The following is a 17,461-nucleotide window of genomic DNA, read 5'->3' as shown; positions in this document are numbered from 1 at the left end:
CTCCTCATCACCGGCCCTTTCCATCCGTATTGGCTCTAAGTAACGTGTTTTTAAAAGCACATTTTTCGTGGCTCTTTCGATTTTTAGCCTTACGTTTAACGTATTTGCGGTGCGGCGGTTGGGGTAGTTCGTTGTTTACTGTTTATTTAGCGGCGGCGTGCACGCGCGCACACGAACCATTTTGGAACACAAAGTGCCCGCGGTGCACGTGACTTCACACGGTTAAAACCAGGGGACGTCGAAAATAGAAAACCGCACTGGGTATACTGGTTCAGACCCCGCCAGAGGGTTGCTGGTTCAGATTCCGTCAGGTGATGGGGCTCTAGTGTAAACACGGGCTCCAACACGTTGATACCCGGTTGTAGTTTTCCCTTTTACCCGTGTGAGCAGACAGGCTCAAAGTAAACAGTGGCTCAACTCTCTGGTGAAACTCGCCTAGCTTTGTTATTCGGTATCCATGTGTTTTGTGGTGTTTTTGAATTAGTTTGCCTTACTTTCCCAGTGTCCCCATCATATGACTTCTACAGTAATTTCCATCACCCTCCCAAGCCCTTTAAACGACAGTAAACACCAGTAAACTGGGATCCTGTCCTCCTAACCCTATCCAAACAGCCTCACGACAAAGGGATTCATCCTGATATGACATCTCGACCCCATGACCACTGAAACTAGTTTCAGCTCCTTTATGTTAACCTGTGCCTCCTCTTTTTACTTAATGTCATATATCTTACCGTTTAGAGCGTTTCCTCCCTGCTTGTGGTAAAGTGCTTTACAAACAAAGCTTTTTCATTTAGGGCATTTAGCAGACGCTTTTATCCAGGGGTAACCGCATTGGACAACATTTGTCAGAGGAAAGAGAAACAAAAATATATCGCTGTCGGTACAGTAATGCTGTGCATAGAACCAGGTGCCATGAACTAACCATGACTACGTTAACCCATTCCCTGTACACAACAAAGATAGTAAGGATAAGATGCTACACCAAGATGTACTTAAGCTAACTAGGATATGATGCGACTCGATGCTAAGTTCTAAAGCTATCTAGGCTACGACGCTACACGATGCTGAGTACTGCTCCTCCCCATCCAGACGACGACGAGGAGCTCTCGGAGACCGAGACGCCCAAAGTGAAGAAGAAGAAGAAGGCCAAGAAGAGCCGCGAGAGCAAGAGCAGCAAGCGCCGGTCGCGCCGTGAGGTAAGGGTCTGCTGCGGTCCGGCCTCCCTCTGCACACACGCCGGTCTGTCCTCTAGTCCACACTGAACGGGTCCTGGAGGCCTGTGTCCTCTAGTCCACACAGAACGGGTCCTGGAGGCCTGGGTTCTCTAGTCCACACAGAACGCGTCCTGGAGGCCTGGGTTCTCTAGTCCACACTGAACGGGTCCTGGAGGCCTGGGTTCTCTAGTCCACACAGAACGCGTCCTGGAGGCCTGTGTTCTAAGCGGCCGCGGCTGGGCCCAGAGATACTCCACCACCTGTTCTCTTTCTGGGCTAAACATCGCAGCTGGTTCTGGTATTGTAGAACCTGCAAGGGTTATCCCGTAAAGAGAATTAAGATGCTACTTTATCACTCTGGGTTCAGGTGGCTCAGCAGCAGAAAAAGCAAAGAGAAGGCTCATTAGAATACCGTACAAATGGTTTACATACAGAGATACCCAAGGCATGGTCTGAAGTCGTCTCAGCGTTCCCTCGTCCCCATTGAGGGAACCAGTAAGGCGAGGAACCGGGCTGCTAGTATGAGCTGGGGTCCCCTGGCGTGTGCGCTGGTATAAACCAGTGTTCACGGGCTGGACGTCTACTGGGAGCCCCAGCAGATGGAAACCGAAACACGCCACGCATCATGACCTATAGTGCGGACGTACGTGCACTCTAGTGGTGCACGTCTTTGACAGTGCATTGTGGGTATTGGTTATGCACTGGTGTAATGCAGGGGGCCAGATTAGGGCCGGTAATGCCCGTAGAGTGACCGGGTCTGACCCCCTCCCCCCCTCTGAGCAGGAGCTAGCCATCAGCTCCCCGGAGCCCATGGAGGTGGCGGGGGGGCGCGGCGAGGAGGGCCCCGAGGGCGAGGCCGCCGCCCAGCGCTCGGACAGCGAGGGCAGCAGCTACACGCCCGGACGCAAGAAGAAGAAGAGGGGCAGCAGCGGTAAGGAGAAGAAGAGGAGCAGCACGGGGGGCTCCTCCTCCTCCAAGAGGAAGGACCCCGAGCCAGAGCCTGAGGAGGAGGAGGATGACGACGACGACGACGACAGCTCGGTGAGGAAGAGGGCCGGGGGGGGTTCTGAGTGTGTGAGTGTGAGTGTGTGTGTGTGTGAGTGGTTCTCTACGTGTCCTCGTGTGTGTGTGTGTGTGTGTGTGTGTGTGTTTGGGGCGTTTGTGCGTATGTGATTGTGCATGTCTCTGTACTGGTGAACGGGTGCTGGGTTGAGTGGACGCGGCCTCTGAGGAGCTCCATGACCGGACCTCCCTGAGGCTGAGCAGTCCCACGGGGGGGGGGGGCCGGGGCCCTGTCGGGGTTGGGGCTCAGAGGGCCCGGAGCTCCCCCGTTGCCCGCCGTGTGTGTCTCCCCAGGAGGCTGTTGGTGTAACAGCTAGACCAGAGAGTGGTAGTACCACACAGAGCACAGCAGCGCTCAGGGGGACGGGCCACAGCAGACGGGCGCTGTGGCCCGGGGTGGGGGCACCAGGGCAACGCTACTTTCTCTGCCTTTCTATAACGGGGGCGGTGGGGGCTCTTATTGTGAAATGCAGACGGAAGCCTGACTCAAACTGAGCTTTCTTAAAACAGGTTTTTATTGTGGAAAAGCAAAAAGTGATCAATGCCACAGGGGAGAGGATGGCGAGCATGTACCTTTTGGTGTGGGTTTTATCAACGCGCGGGCCGGAGGGGTTACAGACGGTCTACATGCCCCAGCGTGGAGCTCCCGTCGCACACCGCCCGCTGGCAGACGCAGCTCTTTGTCTGCGGCTCCCGGCCGCAGCACCAATAGGAAGCATCATACCTAATGACACTTATGCAAGGATGGGTGTGTGTGTGTGGTTGGGGGGGGGGGGGGGGGGGGTGTTGGTGTGTCAGGCATATATGCTGTTTCCATGGCAACCTTCCTTAGCGCCGCAATGCTCAGTGAACTTGACCCTTTTGATATTTTTTTATTCTCCAGTCTTGGTTAGATAAACGCCTTTTAGATGCATCTGTATAGACGGCCTTCTGCTAGCGGACATCATGAGATGCTAACGAGCTAATGCGTTGATTTGTCTATAGCGCTCTGGCTAGCCCTTTTGTAGAGCTCTGGCTATCTCACTAGAGTGCTCTGGCTAGCCCTTTGTAGTGCTCTGGCTAGCCCTTTGTAGCGCTCTGGCTATCTCACTATAGCGCTCTGGCTAGCCCTCTGTAGCGCTCCGGCTATCTCACTATAGTGCTCTGGCTAGCCCTTTGTAGCGCTCCGGCTATCTCACTATAGCGCTCTGGCTAGCCCTTTGTAGCGCTCTGGCTAGCCCTTTGTAGCGCTCTGGCTAGCCCTTTGTAGCGCTCTGGCTAGCCCTTTGTAGCACTCTGGCTAGCCCTTTGTAGCGCTCTGGCTAGCCCTCTGTAGCGCTCTGGCTAGCCCCATCTATTGTTCAGTCGGAGTAAAACTGGCCTAATTAGCTCTGTGCAGGTATGGGATAAACAGCCATGTTGTCTTTGTTGCCACAACATTTGACCAGAAGGAGAGTTCTGGAAGCCCTGTGGCTGTCAGCCAGCAGAGAGCTAACATCATTAGCAGCATAAGTCGGCCTAGCCTCACCCTCTGCACGCTGATCGATTGATTAGATCAGTATTGATGAGGTCCCCTGCCCTCCCTGGGCCGGTGAGACCCGGGTGGGGAGTAATAACTCCGGATGGGTTCCGGTCTTTATCAGGGCCTCTGGTGGTGGGTGGGACTCAGCCACTGAGGCGTGACGTCTGGGGTAGTCAGGGAGCTGCTGGCTCCACACGCAGCACTGAAGCGTGGGGAGGCCGTGTGGGCGGGAGACCATATGTAGACGTATACCACTGGTGTGGTGTTTTCCGGTGCTATCTGGTGTGGGTTGGGGTGGTGTTAGTACAGAGGTTTTGTGTATGGCCACGGTGTTCCGGGGATGGGTTTATGGATAGGTTCTGGAGCACCACTAGGAATATGCATCACTTCAATCTATTTTCCTCCTTTTTATTTGATTTCCCTTTTATATTTATCGTTGTGTTATAACTAGTCAGATGACCTGGTTAGTAGTGTTGGTTAGTGGTCTTGTGGGTTCGTCTGGCTCTGGTTCTGGTACTGGGGGCTCTGGTTCTGGTTCTGGTACTGGGGGCTCTGCTTCTGGTACTGGGGGCTCTGGTACTGGTGGCTCTGGTACTGGTACTGGTGGCTCTGGTTCTGGGGGTTCTGGTACTGGAGGTTCTGGTTCTGGGGGCTCTGGTTCTGGGGGCTCTGGTTCTGTTACTGGGGGCTCTGGTTCTGGTACTGGGGGCTCTGGTTCTGGGGGCTCTGGTTCTGGTACTGGGGGCTCTGGTTCTGACTGCTCTGGGTGTCTCGTGTCCAGGAGCCCAAGACGTCGTCCCAGCTGCTGGACGACTGGGGCATGGAGGACATCGACCACCTGTTCAGTGAGGAGGACTACCGCTCCCTCACCAACTACAAGGCCTTCAGCCAGTTCGTCAGGTAGGCCTCGCACACACCCGGCCACGGCCTGGGGGCACAGGGGCCCTCCACGCTCAGCCCCTAGGGACGCGGGTTCGATTCCCCAGCGCGTTCAGTCCTGCGGCCCTTTGGGGGTTCACCCCTCACCTCGGCCCCCTCCTCGGGGGCAGGTCGCTGCAAACCAACGTCCGCTGAAGTAAAGGGAATATTAAAATACGCCTGTAGGCACACGAGGAAACCACACTCAGATACACGCGCTTCTGCAGAGGAATAGAACATTCACCTCTCTCTCTCTGTCCCTGTCTCTCTCTCTGTCCCTGTCTCTCTCTCTGTCCCTGTCTCTCTCTCTGTCCCTGTCTCTCTCTCTGTCCCTGTCTCTCTCTGTCTCTCTCTCTGTCCCTGTCTCTCTCTCTGTCCCTGTCTCTCTCTCTGTCCCTGTCTCTCTCTGTATCTGTCTCTCTCTGTCCCTGTCTCTCTCTCTGTCCCTGTCTCTCTGTATCTGTGTCTCTCTCTGTATCTGTCTCTCTCTCTGTCCCTGTCTCTCTCTCTGTCCCTGTCTCTCTCTCTGTCCCTGTCTCTCTCTCTGTCCCTGTCTCTCTCTCTGTCCCTGTCTCTCTCTCTGTCCCTGTCTCTCTCTCTGTCCCTGTCTCTCTGTATCTGTGTCTCTCTCTGTATCTGTCTCTCTCTCTCTCTGTCCCTGTCTCTCTCTCTGTCCCTGTCTCTCTCTCTGTCCCTGTCTCTCTCTCTGTCCCTGTCTCTCTCTCTGTCCCTGTCTCTCTCTCTGTCCCTGTCTCTCTCTCTGTCCCTGTCTCTCTCTCTGTCCCTGTCTCTTTCCCCGTCTCCCTCTCTGTCCGTCTCCCTCTCTGTCCGTCTCCCCCTCTGTCCGTCTCTCCCTCTGTCCGTCTCTCCCTCTGTCCGTCTCTCCCTCTCTCCCCGTCTCCCCCTCTACCGTCTCCCTCTACCCGTCTCCCTGCAGGCCGCTCATCGCCGCTAAGAACCCTAAGATCGCCGTGTCTAAGATGATGATGGTCCTGGGGGCCAAGTGGCGCGAGTTCAGCACCAACAACCCCCTGAGGGGCGCCGCCGCCGCCAACGCCGCGCTGGCCACCGCCAGCGTGCCCGCCGCCGTGGACACCATGGTGTCGGAGGCCGCGCCCCCCTCGCCGCCGCCGCCGCCGCCACCGCCCCCGCCCCCCGTCGAGCCCACACCCGCGCCCGTGGTCCCGCTCCGCAAGGCCAAGACCAAGGAGGGCAAAGGTCAGTCCTGGTGGGGGCCTTTGGTTCAGTGTTTACCCAGCGTCATCTTTTAGAAGCATGGAGGGATGCTTCAGGTCTGGGGTCTGTTCGTTAACACGCACTCAGTGAGGGCCCCTCAGTGGGTGGCCCTAGGGGCCGGGCTCCTGGGCAGTGGTCTGGGAGGGACTGAGCGCTGTGGGGTGCAGAAGGAGGCTGTGACTGACTGTGGCTTCTCCAGGTCCCAACGCCCGCAAGAAGTCCAAGCCCACCGCCAAGCCCGCCGAGAAGAAGAACGTGGCCAAGACCAAGAAGGTGGCCCCCCTCAAGATCAAGCTGGGGGGCTTCAACAGCAAGAGGAAGAGGTCCTCGGTAGGTCCTGTGTCTGTCTGTCTGTCTCACACTCTCAGTCGTTTTTCCCTCCATCTGTTAACGCCTCACATGCATAACCATTGTGTGTGTGTGTGCGTGTCTCTTTGTGCGTGTGTGTGTGTGTCTCTTTGTGTGCGTGTGTGTGTGTGTGTGTCTCTTTGTGCATGTCCAGAGCGAGGAGGAGGAGCCTGACGTGGAGAGCGACTTCGATGAGACCAGTATGAACAGCGTGTCGGAAGGCTCCAGCAGCCGCACCTCGCGCTCCAAGAAGAAGACCCCCAAGAGCAAACCGAAGAAGAAGAAAGGTAGGCCCTGTAGACCCTGTAGACCCTGTAGACCCTGTAGGCCCTGGGTCTGTCTCTGTCATGGACCCCTGGGGGGGCTGGTCGGTGATGGACCAAAGGTCCAGGTCTGGTGTTCATCTGGTCCGGGTCAGGGTCTGGTCTGCAGTCCTCCTCTGTCTACCGCCTGGTGGCCGCTGGTTAGGGGGAGCTATTACCTAGTGATGGAGGAGGAGGAGGAGGAGGTGCAGGGAGGTGGTGTTCACTAGGAGGTGGAGGTGGAGCAGTGAGGTGGTGTTCACTAGGAGGAGGAGCAGTGAGGTGGTGTTCACTAGGAGGTGGAGCAGTGAGGTGGTGTTCACTAGGAGGTGGAGGTGGTGTTCACTAGGAGGAGGTGCAGGGAGGTGGTGTTCACTAGGAGGTGGAGCAGTGAGGTGGTGTTCACTAGGAGGAGGAGCAGTGAGGTGGTGTTCACTAGGAGGTGGAGCAGTGAGGTGGTGTTCACTAGGAGGTGGAGGTGGTGTTCACTAGGAGGAGGTGCAGGGAGGTGGTGTTCACTAGGAGGAGGAGCAGTGAGGTGGTGTTCACTAGGAGGTGGAGCAGTGAGGTGGTGTTCACTAGGAGGTGGAGCAGTGAGGTGGTGTTCACTAGGAGGTGGAGCAGTGAGGTGGTGTTCACTAGGAGGAGGAGCAGTGAGGTGGTGTTCACTAGGAGGTGGAGCAGTGAGGTGGTGTTCACTAGGAGGTGGAGGTGGTGTTCACTAGGAGGAGGTGCAGGGAGGTGGTGTTCACTAGGAGGAGGAGCAGTGAGGTGGTGTTCACTAGGAGGAGGAGCAGTGAGGTGGTGTTCACTAGGAGGTGGAGCAGTGAGGTGGTGTTCACTAGGAGGTGGAGCAGTGAGGTGGTGTTCACTAGGAGGTGGAGCAGTGAGGTGGTGTTCACTAGGAGGAGGAGCAGTGAGGTGGTGTTCACTAGGAGGTGGAGCAGTGAGGTGGTGTTCACTAGGAGGAGGAGCAGTGAGGTGGTGTTCACTAGGAGGTGGAGCAGTGAGGTGGTGTTGTGTTTTCACCCCGTGGCGTCTGAGTCACGGGGCCTGATTCACGACACAGGAGGAGGTATAATTAGCAGCACGCCATCTTGTGGCGTGCACGTGACAACTGCTGTTGTCACGTGCACTCCGGGGGTGTTTTGGATAGCACAACATGAGAAGGTGGAGTATAAAATACTAATCTATACAGATACGCTTCCTGTGTTCAGAGGGTGCGTTCCATTTGAGGTAGTTTGCAATGGTTACGTGTTAGCATGCTGGCGTATTATTCTCTGCAATGCTAAGGTGTTAGCATGCTAGCGTGCTATTCTCTGCAATGGTAAGGTGTTGGCATGCTAGCGTGCTATTCTCTGCAATGGTAAAGTGTTAGCATGCTAGCGTGCTATTCTCTGCAGTGCTAAGGTGCCAGCGTGCTATTCTCTGCCATGCTAAGGTGTTACTAAGCCTGCCAGTGCTCTGCAGTGCTCAGGTGTTAGCATGCCAGTGCTAGTGGGTGGAGGGTCCAGGTGTAGCGTTGGGAGCCCCCCCTCACCCCGTCTCTCTCTCTCCAGAAGCGGAGGAGGGCGACGGCTACGAGACGGACCACCAGGACTACTGCGAGGTGTGCCAGCAGGGCGGCGAGATCATCCTGTGTGACACGTGTCCCCGGGCGTACCACATGGTCTGCCTGGACCCCGACATGGAGAAGGCCCCCGAGGGAACCTGGAGCTGCCCGCACTGCGTAAGAACACACACACAGACACGGACACACACACACACACTACCTGCTCCTTCACAACAGGCATATGACTGTCGGGGTCTGTGATTGGCTGAGGTCGTGTCACATGGTGTCCTGATAACTCAATGTTATGGTCAGAAGCTGACATGTTGGCTCTCCCTCCTCCTCCCCCTCTCCCTCTCCCTCCCCCCCTGCAGGAGAAGGAAGGCATCCAGTGGGAGGCGCGGGAGAACCCGTCAGAGGGCGAGGAGGAGGTGGAGGCGGAGGTGGAGGTGGGGGAGGCGGAGGAGGACGACCACCACATGGAGTTCTGCCGGGTGTGTAAGGACGGCGGGGAGCTGCTGTGCTGCGACTCCTGCCCCTCGTCCTACCACATCCACTGCCTCAACCCCCCGCTGCCGGAGATCCCCAACGGAGAGTGGATCTGCCCCCGCTGCACGGTGAGCCAACCGCCCGCCGCCGCCCCTGACGGACAGGGAGACCGGCCAATGAGGAGCCGGACTGGGTTACTGATCCCATACTGCAACTGCTGGATACGTAGAGAATCTTCCCGGTCTGCTGGAGGTTAACCCTGACGTCCCCCCCCCCTTCCCGCAGTGTCCGGCCATGAAGGGCAAGGTGCAGAAGATCCTCACGTGGCGCTGGAGCGACCCCCCTCCCCCCACGCCAGTGCCCCGCCCCCCCGACCTGGCGGCCGATGCCCCCGACCCCGCACCCCTCGCCGGGCGCCCTGACCGGGAGTTCTTCGCCAAATGGTCCAACATGTCCTACTGGCACTGCTCCTGGGTCTCCGAGCTGCAGGTCAGTGCCGCTGGAATGATGCTAACGCTAGCACAGTGATGCTAACACACGCTGGAGATGATGCTAGCACCCACACTGACCAACACATGATGCTAACGCTAGCCCAGTGATGCTGACACACGCTGAAGATGATGCTAGCACCCACACTGACCAACACATGATGCTAACGCTAGCACAGTGATGCTAACACACGGTAAAGATGATGCTAGCACCCACACTGACCATTACATGATGCTAACGCTAGCACAGTGATGCTAACACATGGTAAAGATGATGCTAGCACCCACACTGACCAATACATGATGCTAACGCTAGCACAGTGATGCTAACACATGGTAAAGATGATGCTAGCACCCACACTGACCAATACACAGCGATGACGTGTGACGATCTATCGTCAACGCTGGAAACATGCTAGCATTCACACACACTGATGCAAGGCTATGCTAACACACACACACTAGCATTCACACTTGACATCACCATTGCTTTCTTTCGTGTGTGACTCTCGCTCTATGCTTACCTGGGCTCTCTCTTTCTCTCTCCCTGCGCTAACCCAACCTCTCTCTCCCCAGCTGGAGCTGCACTGCCAGGTGATGTTCAGGAACTACCAGAGGAAGAACGACATGGACGACCCCCCGCCCATCGACGCCGGCGGAGAGGGGGAGGAGGAGAAGAGCTCCAAGAGGAAGAAGAAGGACCCCCTGTACGCCCAGATGGAGGAGAAGTACTACCGCTTCGGCATCAAGATGGAGTGGCTGATGGTGCACCGGATCCTCAACCACAGGTACAGTCGCCTGTCTGTCTGTCTGACTGTCTGTCTGTCTGACTCTCTATCTCTGTCTGTCTGACCCTCTATCTCTGTCTGTCTGACTCTCTATCTCTGTCTGTCTGACTCTCTATCTCTGTCTGTCTGACTCTCTATCTCTGTCTGTCTGACTCTCTATCTCTGTCTGTCTGACTGACTCTCTATCTCTGTCTGTCTGTCTGACTCTCTATCTCTGTCTGTCTGACTCTCTATCTCTGTCTGTCTGTCTGACTCTCTATCTCTGTCTGTCTGACTCTCTATCTCTGTCTGTCTGTCTGACTTTCTATCTCTGTCTGTCTGTCTGACTCTCTATCTCTGTCTGTCTGTCTGACTCTCTATCTCTGTCTGTCTGACTGACTCTCTATCTTTGTCTGTCTGACTCTCTATCTCTGTCTGTCTGACTCTATCTCTGTCTGTCTGACTCTCTATCTCTGTCTGTCTGACCCTCTATCTCTGTCTGTCTGTCTGACTCTCTATCTCTGTCTGTCTGACTCTCTATCTCTGTCTGTCTGTCTGACTCTCTATCTCTGTCTGTCTGTCTGACTCTCTATCTCTGTCTGTCTGTCTGACTCTCTATCTCTGTCTGTCTGTCTGTCTGACTCTCTATCTCTGTCTGTCTGTCTGTCTGTCTGACTCTCTATCTCTGTCTGTCTGACTCTCTATCTCTGTCTGTCTGACTCTCTATCTCTGTCTGTCTGACTCTCTATCTCTGTCTGTCTGACTGACTCTCTATCTCTGTCTGTCTGACTCTCTATCTCTGTCTGTCTGTCTGACTCTATCTCTGTCTGTCTGACTCTATCTCTGTCTGTCTGTCTGACTCTCTCTGTCTGTCTGTCTGACTCTCTATCTCTGTCTGTCTGACTCTCTATCTCTGTCTGTCTGACTCTCTATCTCTGTCTGTCTGACTCTCTATCTCTGTCTGTCTGTCTGTCTGACTCTATCTCTGTCTGTCTGACTCTCTATCTCTGTCTGTCGGTCTGACTCTCTATCTCTGTCTGTCTGACTCTCTATCTCTGTCTGTCTGACTCTCTATCTCTGTCTGTCTGTCTGACTCTATCTCTGTCTGTCTGTCTGACTCTATCTCTGTCTGTCTGTCTGACTCTCTATCTCTGTCTGTCTGACTCTCTATCTCTGTCTGTCTGACTCTCTATCTCTGTCTGTCTGACCCTCTATCTCTGTCTGTCTGTCTGACTCTCTATCTCTGTCTGTCTGTCTCTCTATCTCTGTCTGTCTGTCTGTCTGTCTGTCTGTCTGTCTGACTCTCTATCTCTGTCTGTCTGTCTGACTCTCCTATCTCCGTCTGTCTGACTGACTCTATCTCTGTCTGTCTGTCTGACTCTCTATCTCTGTCTGTCTGTCTGACTCTCCTATCTCCGTCTGTCTGACTGACTCTATCTCTGTCTGTCTGTCTGACTCTATCTCTGTCTGTCTGTCTGACTCTCTATCTCTGTCTGTCTGTCTGACTCTCTATCTCTGTCTGTCTGACTCTCTATCTCTGTCTGTCTGTCTGACTCTATCTCTGTCTGTCTGACTCTATCTCTGTCTGTCTGTCTGACTCTCTATCTCTGTCTGTCTGACTCTCTATCTCTGTCTGTCTGACTGACTCTCTATCTCTGTCTGTCTGACTCTCTATCTCTGTCTGTCTGACTCTCTATCTCTGTCTGTCTGACTCTCTATCTCTGTCTGTCTGACTGACTCTCTATCTCTGTCTGTCTGTCTGACTCTCTATCTCTGTCTGTCTGACTCTCTATCTCTGTCTGTCTGACTCTCTATCTCTGTCTGTCTGACTCTCTATCTCTGTCTGTCTGTCTGACTCTCTATCTCTGTCTGTCTGACTCTCTATCTCTGTCTGTCTGTCTGACTCTCTATCTCTGTCTGTCTGTCTGACTCTCTATCTGTCTGTCTGACTCTCTATCTGTCTGTCTGACTCTCTATCTCTGTCTGTCTGACTCTCTATCTCTGTCTGTCTGACTCTCTATCTCTGTCTGTCTGACTCTCTATCTCTGTCTGTCTGTCTGACTCTCTATCTCTGTCTGTCTGTCTGACTCTCTATCTCTGTCTGTCTGACTCTCTATCTCTGTCTGTCTGACTCTCTATCTCTGTCTGACTGACTCTCTATCTCTGTCTGTCTGTCTGACTCTCTATCTCTGTCTGTCTGACTCTCTATCTCTGTCTGTCTGTCTGACTCTCTATCTCTGTCTGTCTGACTCTCTATCTCTGTCTGTCTGTCTGACTCTCTATCTCTGTCTGTCTGTCTGACTCTCTATCTGTCTGTCTGACTCTCTATCTGTCTGTCTGACTCTCTATCTCTGTCTGTCTGACTCTCTATCTCTGTCTGTCTGACTCTCTATCTCTGTCTGTCTGACTCTCTATCTCTGTCTGTCTGTCTGACTCTCTATCTCTGTCTGTCTGTCTGACTCTCTATCTCTGTCTGTCTGACTCTCTATCTCTGTCTGTCTGACTCTCTATCTCTGTCTGACTGACTCTCTATCTCTGTCTGTCTGTCTGACTCTCTATCTCTGTCTGTCTGACTCTCTATCTCTGTCTGTCTGTCTGACTCTCTATCTCTGTCTGTCTGACTCTCTATCTCTGTCTGTCTGACTCTCTATCTCTGTCTGTCTGACTCTCTATCTCTGTCTGTCTGACTCTATCTCTGTCTGTCTGACTGACTCTCTATCTCTGTCTGTCTGACTCTCTATCTCTGTCTGTCTGTCTGACTCTCTATCTCTGTCTGTCTGACTCTCTATCTCTGTCTGTCTGTCTGACTCTCTATCTCTGTCTGTCTGACTCTCTATCTCTGTCTGTCTGTCTGACTCTCTATCTCTGTCTGTCTGACTCTCTATCTCTGTCTGTCTGACTCTCTATCTCTGTCTGTCTGACTGACTCTCTATCTCTGTCTGTCTGACTCTCTATCTCTGTCTGTCTGACTCTCTATCTCTGTCTGTCTGACTCTCTATCTCTGTCTGTCTGACCCTCTATCTCTGTCTGTCTGTCTGACTCTCTATCTCTGTCTGTCTGACTCTCTATCTCTGTCTGTCTGTCTGACTCTCTATCTCTGTCTGTCTGACTCTCTATCTCTGTCTGTCTGTCTGACTCTCTATCTCTGTCTGTCTGTCTGACTCTCTATCTCTGTCGGTCTGTCTGACTCTCTATCTCTGTCTGTCTGTCTGTCTGTCTGTCTGACTCTCTATCTCTGTCTGTCTGACTCTCTATCTCTGTCTGTCTGACTCTCTATCTCTGTCTGTCTGACTCTCTATCTCTGTCTGTCTGTCTGACTCTCTATCTCTGTCTGTCTGTCTGACTCTCTATCTCTGTCTGTCTGACTCTCTATCTCTGTCTGTCTGACTCTCTATCTCTGTCTGTCTGTCTGTCTGAGTCTCTATCTCTGTCTGTCTGTCTGAGTCTCTATCTCTGTCTGTCTGTCTGAGTCTCTATCTCTGTCTGTCTGACTCTCTATCTCTGTCTGTCTGTCTGACTCTCTATCTCTGTCTGTCTGACTCTATCTCTGTCTGTCTGACTCTCTATCTCTGTCTGTCTGTCTGACTCTATCTCTGTCTGTCTGTCTGACTCTCTATCTCTGTCTGTCTGTCTGACTCTCTATCTCTGTCTGTCTGACTCTCTATCTCTGTCTGTCTGTCTGACTCTCTGTCTGTCTGTCTGACTCTCTATCTCTGTCTGTCTGACCCTCTATCTCTGTCTGTCTGTCTGACTCTCTATCTCTGTCTGTCTGTCTGACTCTCTATCTCTGTCTGTCTGTCTGTCTGTCTGTCTGACTCTCTATCTCTGTCTGTCTGTCTGACTCTCTATCTCTGTCTGTCTGTCTGTCTGTCTGTCTGACTCTCTATCTCTGTCTGTCTGTCTGACTCTCTATCTCTGTCTGTCTGTCTGACTCTCCTATCTCCGTCTGTCTGACTGACTCTATCTCTGTCTGTCTGTCTGACTCTCCTATCTCTGTCTGTCTGTCTGACTCTCCTATCTCCGTCTGTCTGACTGACTCTATCTCTGTCTGTCTGTCTGACTCTCTATCTCTGTCTGTCTGTCTGACTCTCTATCTCTGTCTGTCTGTCTGACTCTCTATCTCTGTCTGTCTGACTCTATCTCTGTCTGTCTGTCTGACTCTCTATCTCTGTCTGTCTGACTCTCTATCTCTGTCTGTCTGTCTGACTCTCTATCTCTGTCTGTCTGTCTGACTCTCTATCTCTGTCTGTCTGTCTGACTCTATCTCTGTCTGTCTGTCTGACTCTCTATCTCTGTCTGTCTGTCTGACTCTATCTCTGTCTGTCTGTCTGACTCTCTATCTCTGTCTGTCTGTCTGACTCTCTATCTCTGTCTGTCTCTCCTATCTCCGTCTGTCTGTCTGACTCTCTATCTCTGTCTGTCTGTCTGACTCTATCTCTGTCTGTCTGTCTGACTCTCTATCTCTGTCTGTCTGTCTGACTCTCTATCTCTGTCTGTCTGTCTGACTCTATCTCTGTCTGTCTGTCTGACTCTCTATCTCTGTCTGTCTGTCTGACTCTCTATCTCTGTATGTCTGTCTGACTCTCTATCTCTGTCTGTCTGTCTGACTCTCTATCTCTGTCTGTCTGTCTGACTCTCTATCTCTGTCTGTCTGTCTGTGTCTTTCTCGTACTCACTGAGGTCACAGGTCAACAGCCCTCGGTAGGGCCTTGCACTACTTCCTGTCTAAACAGGAAGTAGAAGCCTCACTTAAGGACTGATAATGGTCCCACGTTCACGCAACGCAAGGGGGTTAAGGACCTGCGGACCCTCCTTGCGTCCACCCCAAGGGCCGGACATGCGCCTCCCAAAAATGTTAACCTTCCATCGAGGCGACGCAGCAGCGAGGGCTGTGATTGGTCCGCTTACTGAAACCCGGCACAGAAACATAAAGGTTCTGCGTCGAAGCGTCTGCGTGGTCGTTGCGTTGTGTGGACGTGGAACCATAATCAGCCCTTTAGTCCTGTTGTTATATTGTCACCCCCTTCTGCACGGTGCATGATGTAATGTGTGTGTGTGTGTGTGTGTGTGTGTGTGTGTGTGTGTGTGCGCAGTGTGGACAGGAAGAACAACGTGCACTACCTGATCAAGTGGCGTGACCTGACGTACGACCAGGCCACCTGGGAGTCGGAGGACATGGACGTCTCTGAGTACGACGTCTACAAAGTGCAGTACTGGAACCACAGGTACACACCTGGCCCTACACACACGAGCCTACACACACACACCTGAGCCTGCATACACCTGAGCCTGCACACACCTGAGCCCGCACACACCTGAGCCCACTGAGCTACACGCTCCCTGTACATCAACACACATGCAGCACTTGAACCACAGGTGCACACACATCTGGACTTAAACGTACCTGTACACACTGAGCAAACAAACTCCAGTGCTGGAAGCACAGGTACACACACCTGTACATGCCACACCTATAAACGTGTGTGTGTGTGTGTGTGTGTGTGTGTGTGTGTGTGTGTGTGTGTGTGTGTGCAGAGAGCTGATGATGGGAGACGAGGGCCGACCAGGGAAGAAGATCAAGCTGAAGGGGAAGCCGAAGCGCGTGGACCGGCCCCCGGATAACCCTGTGGTCGACGTACGTTCCTCCTCCCTCCCTCTCCTCCTCCCTCTCCCTCTCCTTCTCCCTCCTCCTCCCTCTCCTCCTCCCTCTCCTCCTCCCTCTCCTCCTCCTCCTCCCTCCTCCCTCTCCTCCTCCTCCTCCTCCTCCTCCTCCTCCTCCTCCTCCTCCTCCCTCTGTGTCTGTTCTCTCTCATTATTCAGGACATGACCTCAATCTCTCAAATCAAAACTGGAAGTCGCTGTGACTTCCCAAGCTAGTCTGTCTGTGTCTCTCTCCAAGCTAGACTGAATCTGTCTCTGTCAGTCTTTCTGTCTCCCTCTCTCTCCCCCCAAGCTAACCCTAATGTGTCTCTCCCTCCCCAGCCCACCATAAAGTTTGAGCGGCAGCCGGACTACCTGGACAGCACGGGGGGGAACCTGCACCCCTACCAGCTGGAGGGGCTGAACTGGCTCAGGTTCTCCTGGGCCCAGGGCACCGACACCATCCTGGCCGACGAGATGGGCCTGGGCAAGACGGTCCAGACCGCCGTCTTCCTCTACTCCCTCTACAAAGAGGTAGGGCCTGACCCCTTCCTGTAGGCCTCCCAGCGCCCTGTGACCCCTGACCCCTACCTGTAGGCCTCCCAGAGCCCTATGACCCCTGACTCTGACCTGCTCCGTGCTGAAGTGCACCTGAGATGTTCTGGATTAAGGACGTCACTGTTCTAGATTCCTAACGGCAGAGATTTCATCTCTACTGACGATCAAGGAAACGCATCAGTTTAACGATTTTGATTCGACCTTTATCACAATCTGACATTCGACATTATGAAGCAGGTTTTAATCTCGGCTGAATTTCAACGTTCTTAGTAATGAATCCAGTGTTTTAGACCGAACCGAAGGGTTGATGGGAGATGGGTGTTTCACTGCTGCCGGGGCAGCTGTCACGCTATTGGCTCCCACGCATTCAGCCATTTTGTATAAGTCAGGTTACAGCTGACGGCATTAAGCTTGATCTCAGCGGTAAACACCTCCAGATGCTGCGTGGCCCGCTGCCTCCCCCTAGAGGCGGGAGGCCCCACGCACGGCCTCGGCACCAGAGCGGTATCATCACCATCCGATGCAGTCAGGGTCCTCTGCCCGACTGTTCGCTGCCTGGCTGCATTTGGTCCATTCTAAGTTTTAATTGACTCTTCTTGACATAAATTGCCAATGAAGGATACATTTAGAACTGGCCTTGCTGTCAATCATTGAGCGAGGATAGGGTGGATCTGGTGTGTTCCCCTCCCAGCCCCCAGGTTCTGGGTTCTACCCCCAGTGTCCTCCTCTGTGTGGCCCCTAATGCCCCCCCCCCCCCCCTCCTCCTCAGTGTGGCCCCTAATGCCCCCCCCTCCTCCTCAGTGCGGCCCTAATGCCCCCCCCTCCTCCTCAGTGTGGCCCTAATGCCCCCCCCCTCCTCCTCAGTGTGGCCCCTAATGCCCCCCCCCCCCTCCTCCTCCTAAGTGCGGCCCCTAATGCCCCCCCCCTCCTCCTCCTCCTCCTCCTCAGTGCGGCCCTAATGCCCCCTCCCTCCCTTCTCCTCTGTGTGGCCCCTAGTGCCCCCCGTCCTCCTCCTCCTCAGTGCGGCCCCTAATGCCCCCCCCCTCCTCCTCCTAAGTGCGGCCCCTAATGCCCCCCCCCTCCTCCTCCTCCTCAGTGCGGCCCTAATGCCCCCTCCCTCCCTTCTCCTCTGTGTGGCCCCTAGTGCCCCCCGTCCTCCTCCTCCTCAGTGCGGCCCCTAATGCCCCCCCTCCTCCTCCTCCTCCTCCTCAGTGCGGCCCCTAATGCCCCCCCTCCTCCTCCTCCTCCTCCTCTGTGTGGCCCCTAATGCCCCCCCCTCCTCCTCAGTGCGGCCCCTAATGCCCCCCCCCCTCCTCCTCCCCTCCAGGGCCACTCCAAGGGGCCCTTCCTGGTGAGCGCCCCCCTCTCCACCATCATCAACTGGGAGCG

The 17,461-nt window shown here is 54.2% G+C and overlaps 1 protein-coding gene across 5 annotated transcripts in view; it reads left to right on the top strand.

Annotated features, from left to right (window-relative positions):
- Window positions 1-1,089: 1,089 nt before the first annotated feature.
- Window positions 1,090-17,461, top strand: part of chd4a (chromodomain helicase DNA binding protein 4a) — a gene marked incomplete at its 5' end in the record, with an annotated part of 38,029 nt that continues 21,657 nt past the window's right edge. For all 5 annotated transcript variants that reach the window (XM_030347337.1, XM_030347335.1, XM_030347336.1 and 2 more), the window contains 14 exon segments: window positions 1,090-1,196; window positions 1,998-2,255; window positions 4,559-4,677; window positions 5,633-5,913; window positions 6,131-6,261; window positions 6,434-6,566; window positions 8,141-8,310; window positions 8,505-8,747; window positions 8,905-9,108; window positions 9,684-9,895; window positions 14,968-15,099; window positions 15,410-15,509; window positions 15,857-16,048; window positions 17,400-17,461. The exon segment at window positions 17,400-17,461 is cut by the window's right edge and continues 139 nt beyond it. In XM_030347337.1, the coding sequence (XP_030203197.1) occupies window positions 1,090-1,196; window positions 1,998-2,255; window positions 4,559-4,677; window positions 5,633-5,913; window positions 6,131-6,261; window positions 6,434-6,566; window positions 8,141-8,310; window positions 8,505-8,747; window positions 8,905-9,108; window positions 9,684-9,895; window positions 14,968-15,099; window positions 15,410-15,509; window positions 15,857-16,048; window positions 17,400-17,461 (2,344 nt within the window).

Source organism: Gadus morhua, chromosome 22 (assembly GCF_902167405.1).
Source record: "Gadus morhua chromosome 22, gadMor3.0, whole genome shotgun sequence".
NCBI lineage: Eukaryota > Metazoa > Chordata > Actinopteri > Gadiformes > Gadidae > Gadus > Gadus morhua.
The sequence above is the reverse complement of the archived record's forward strand: the minus strand, read 5'-3'. Positions and strand labels throughout refer to the sequence as shown.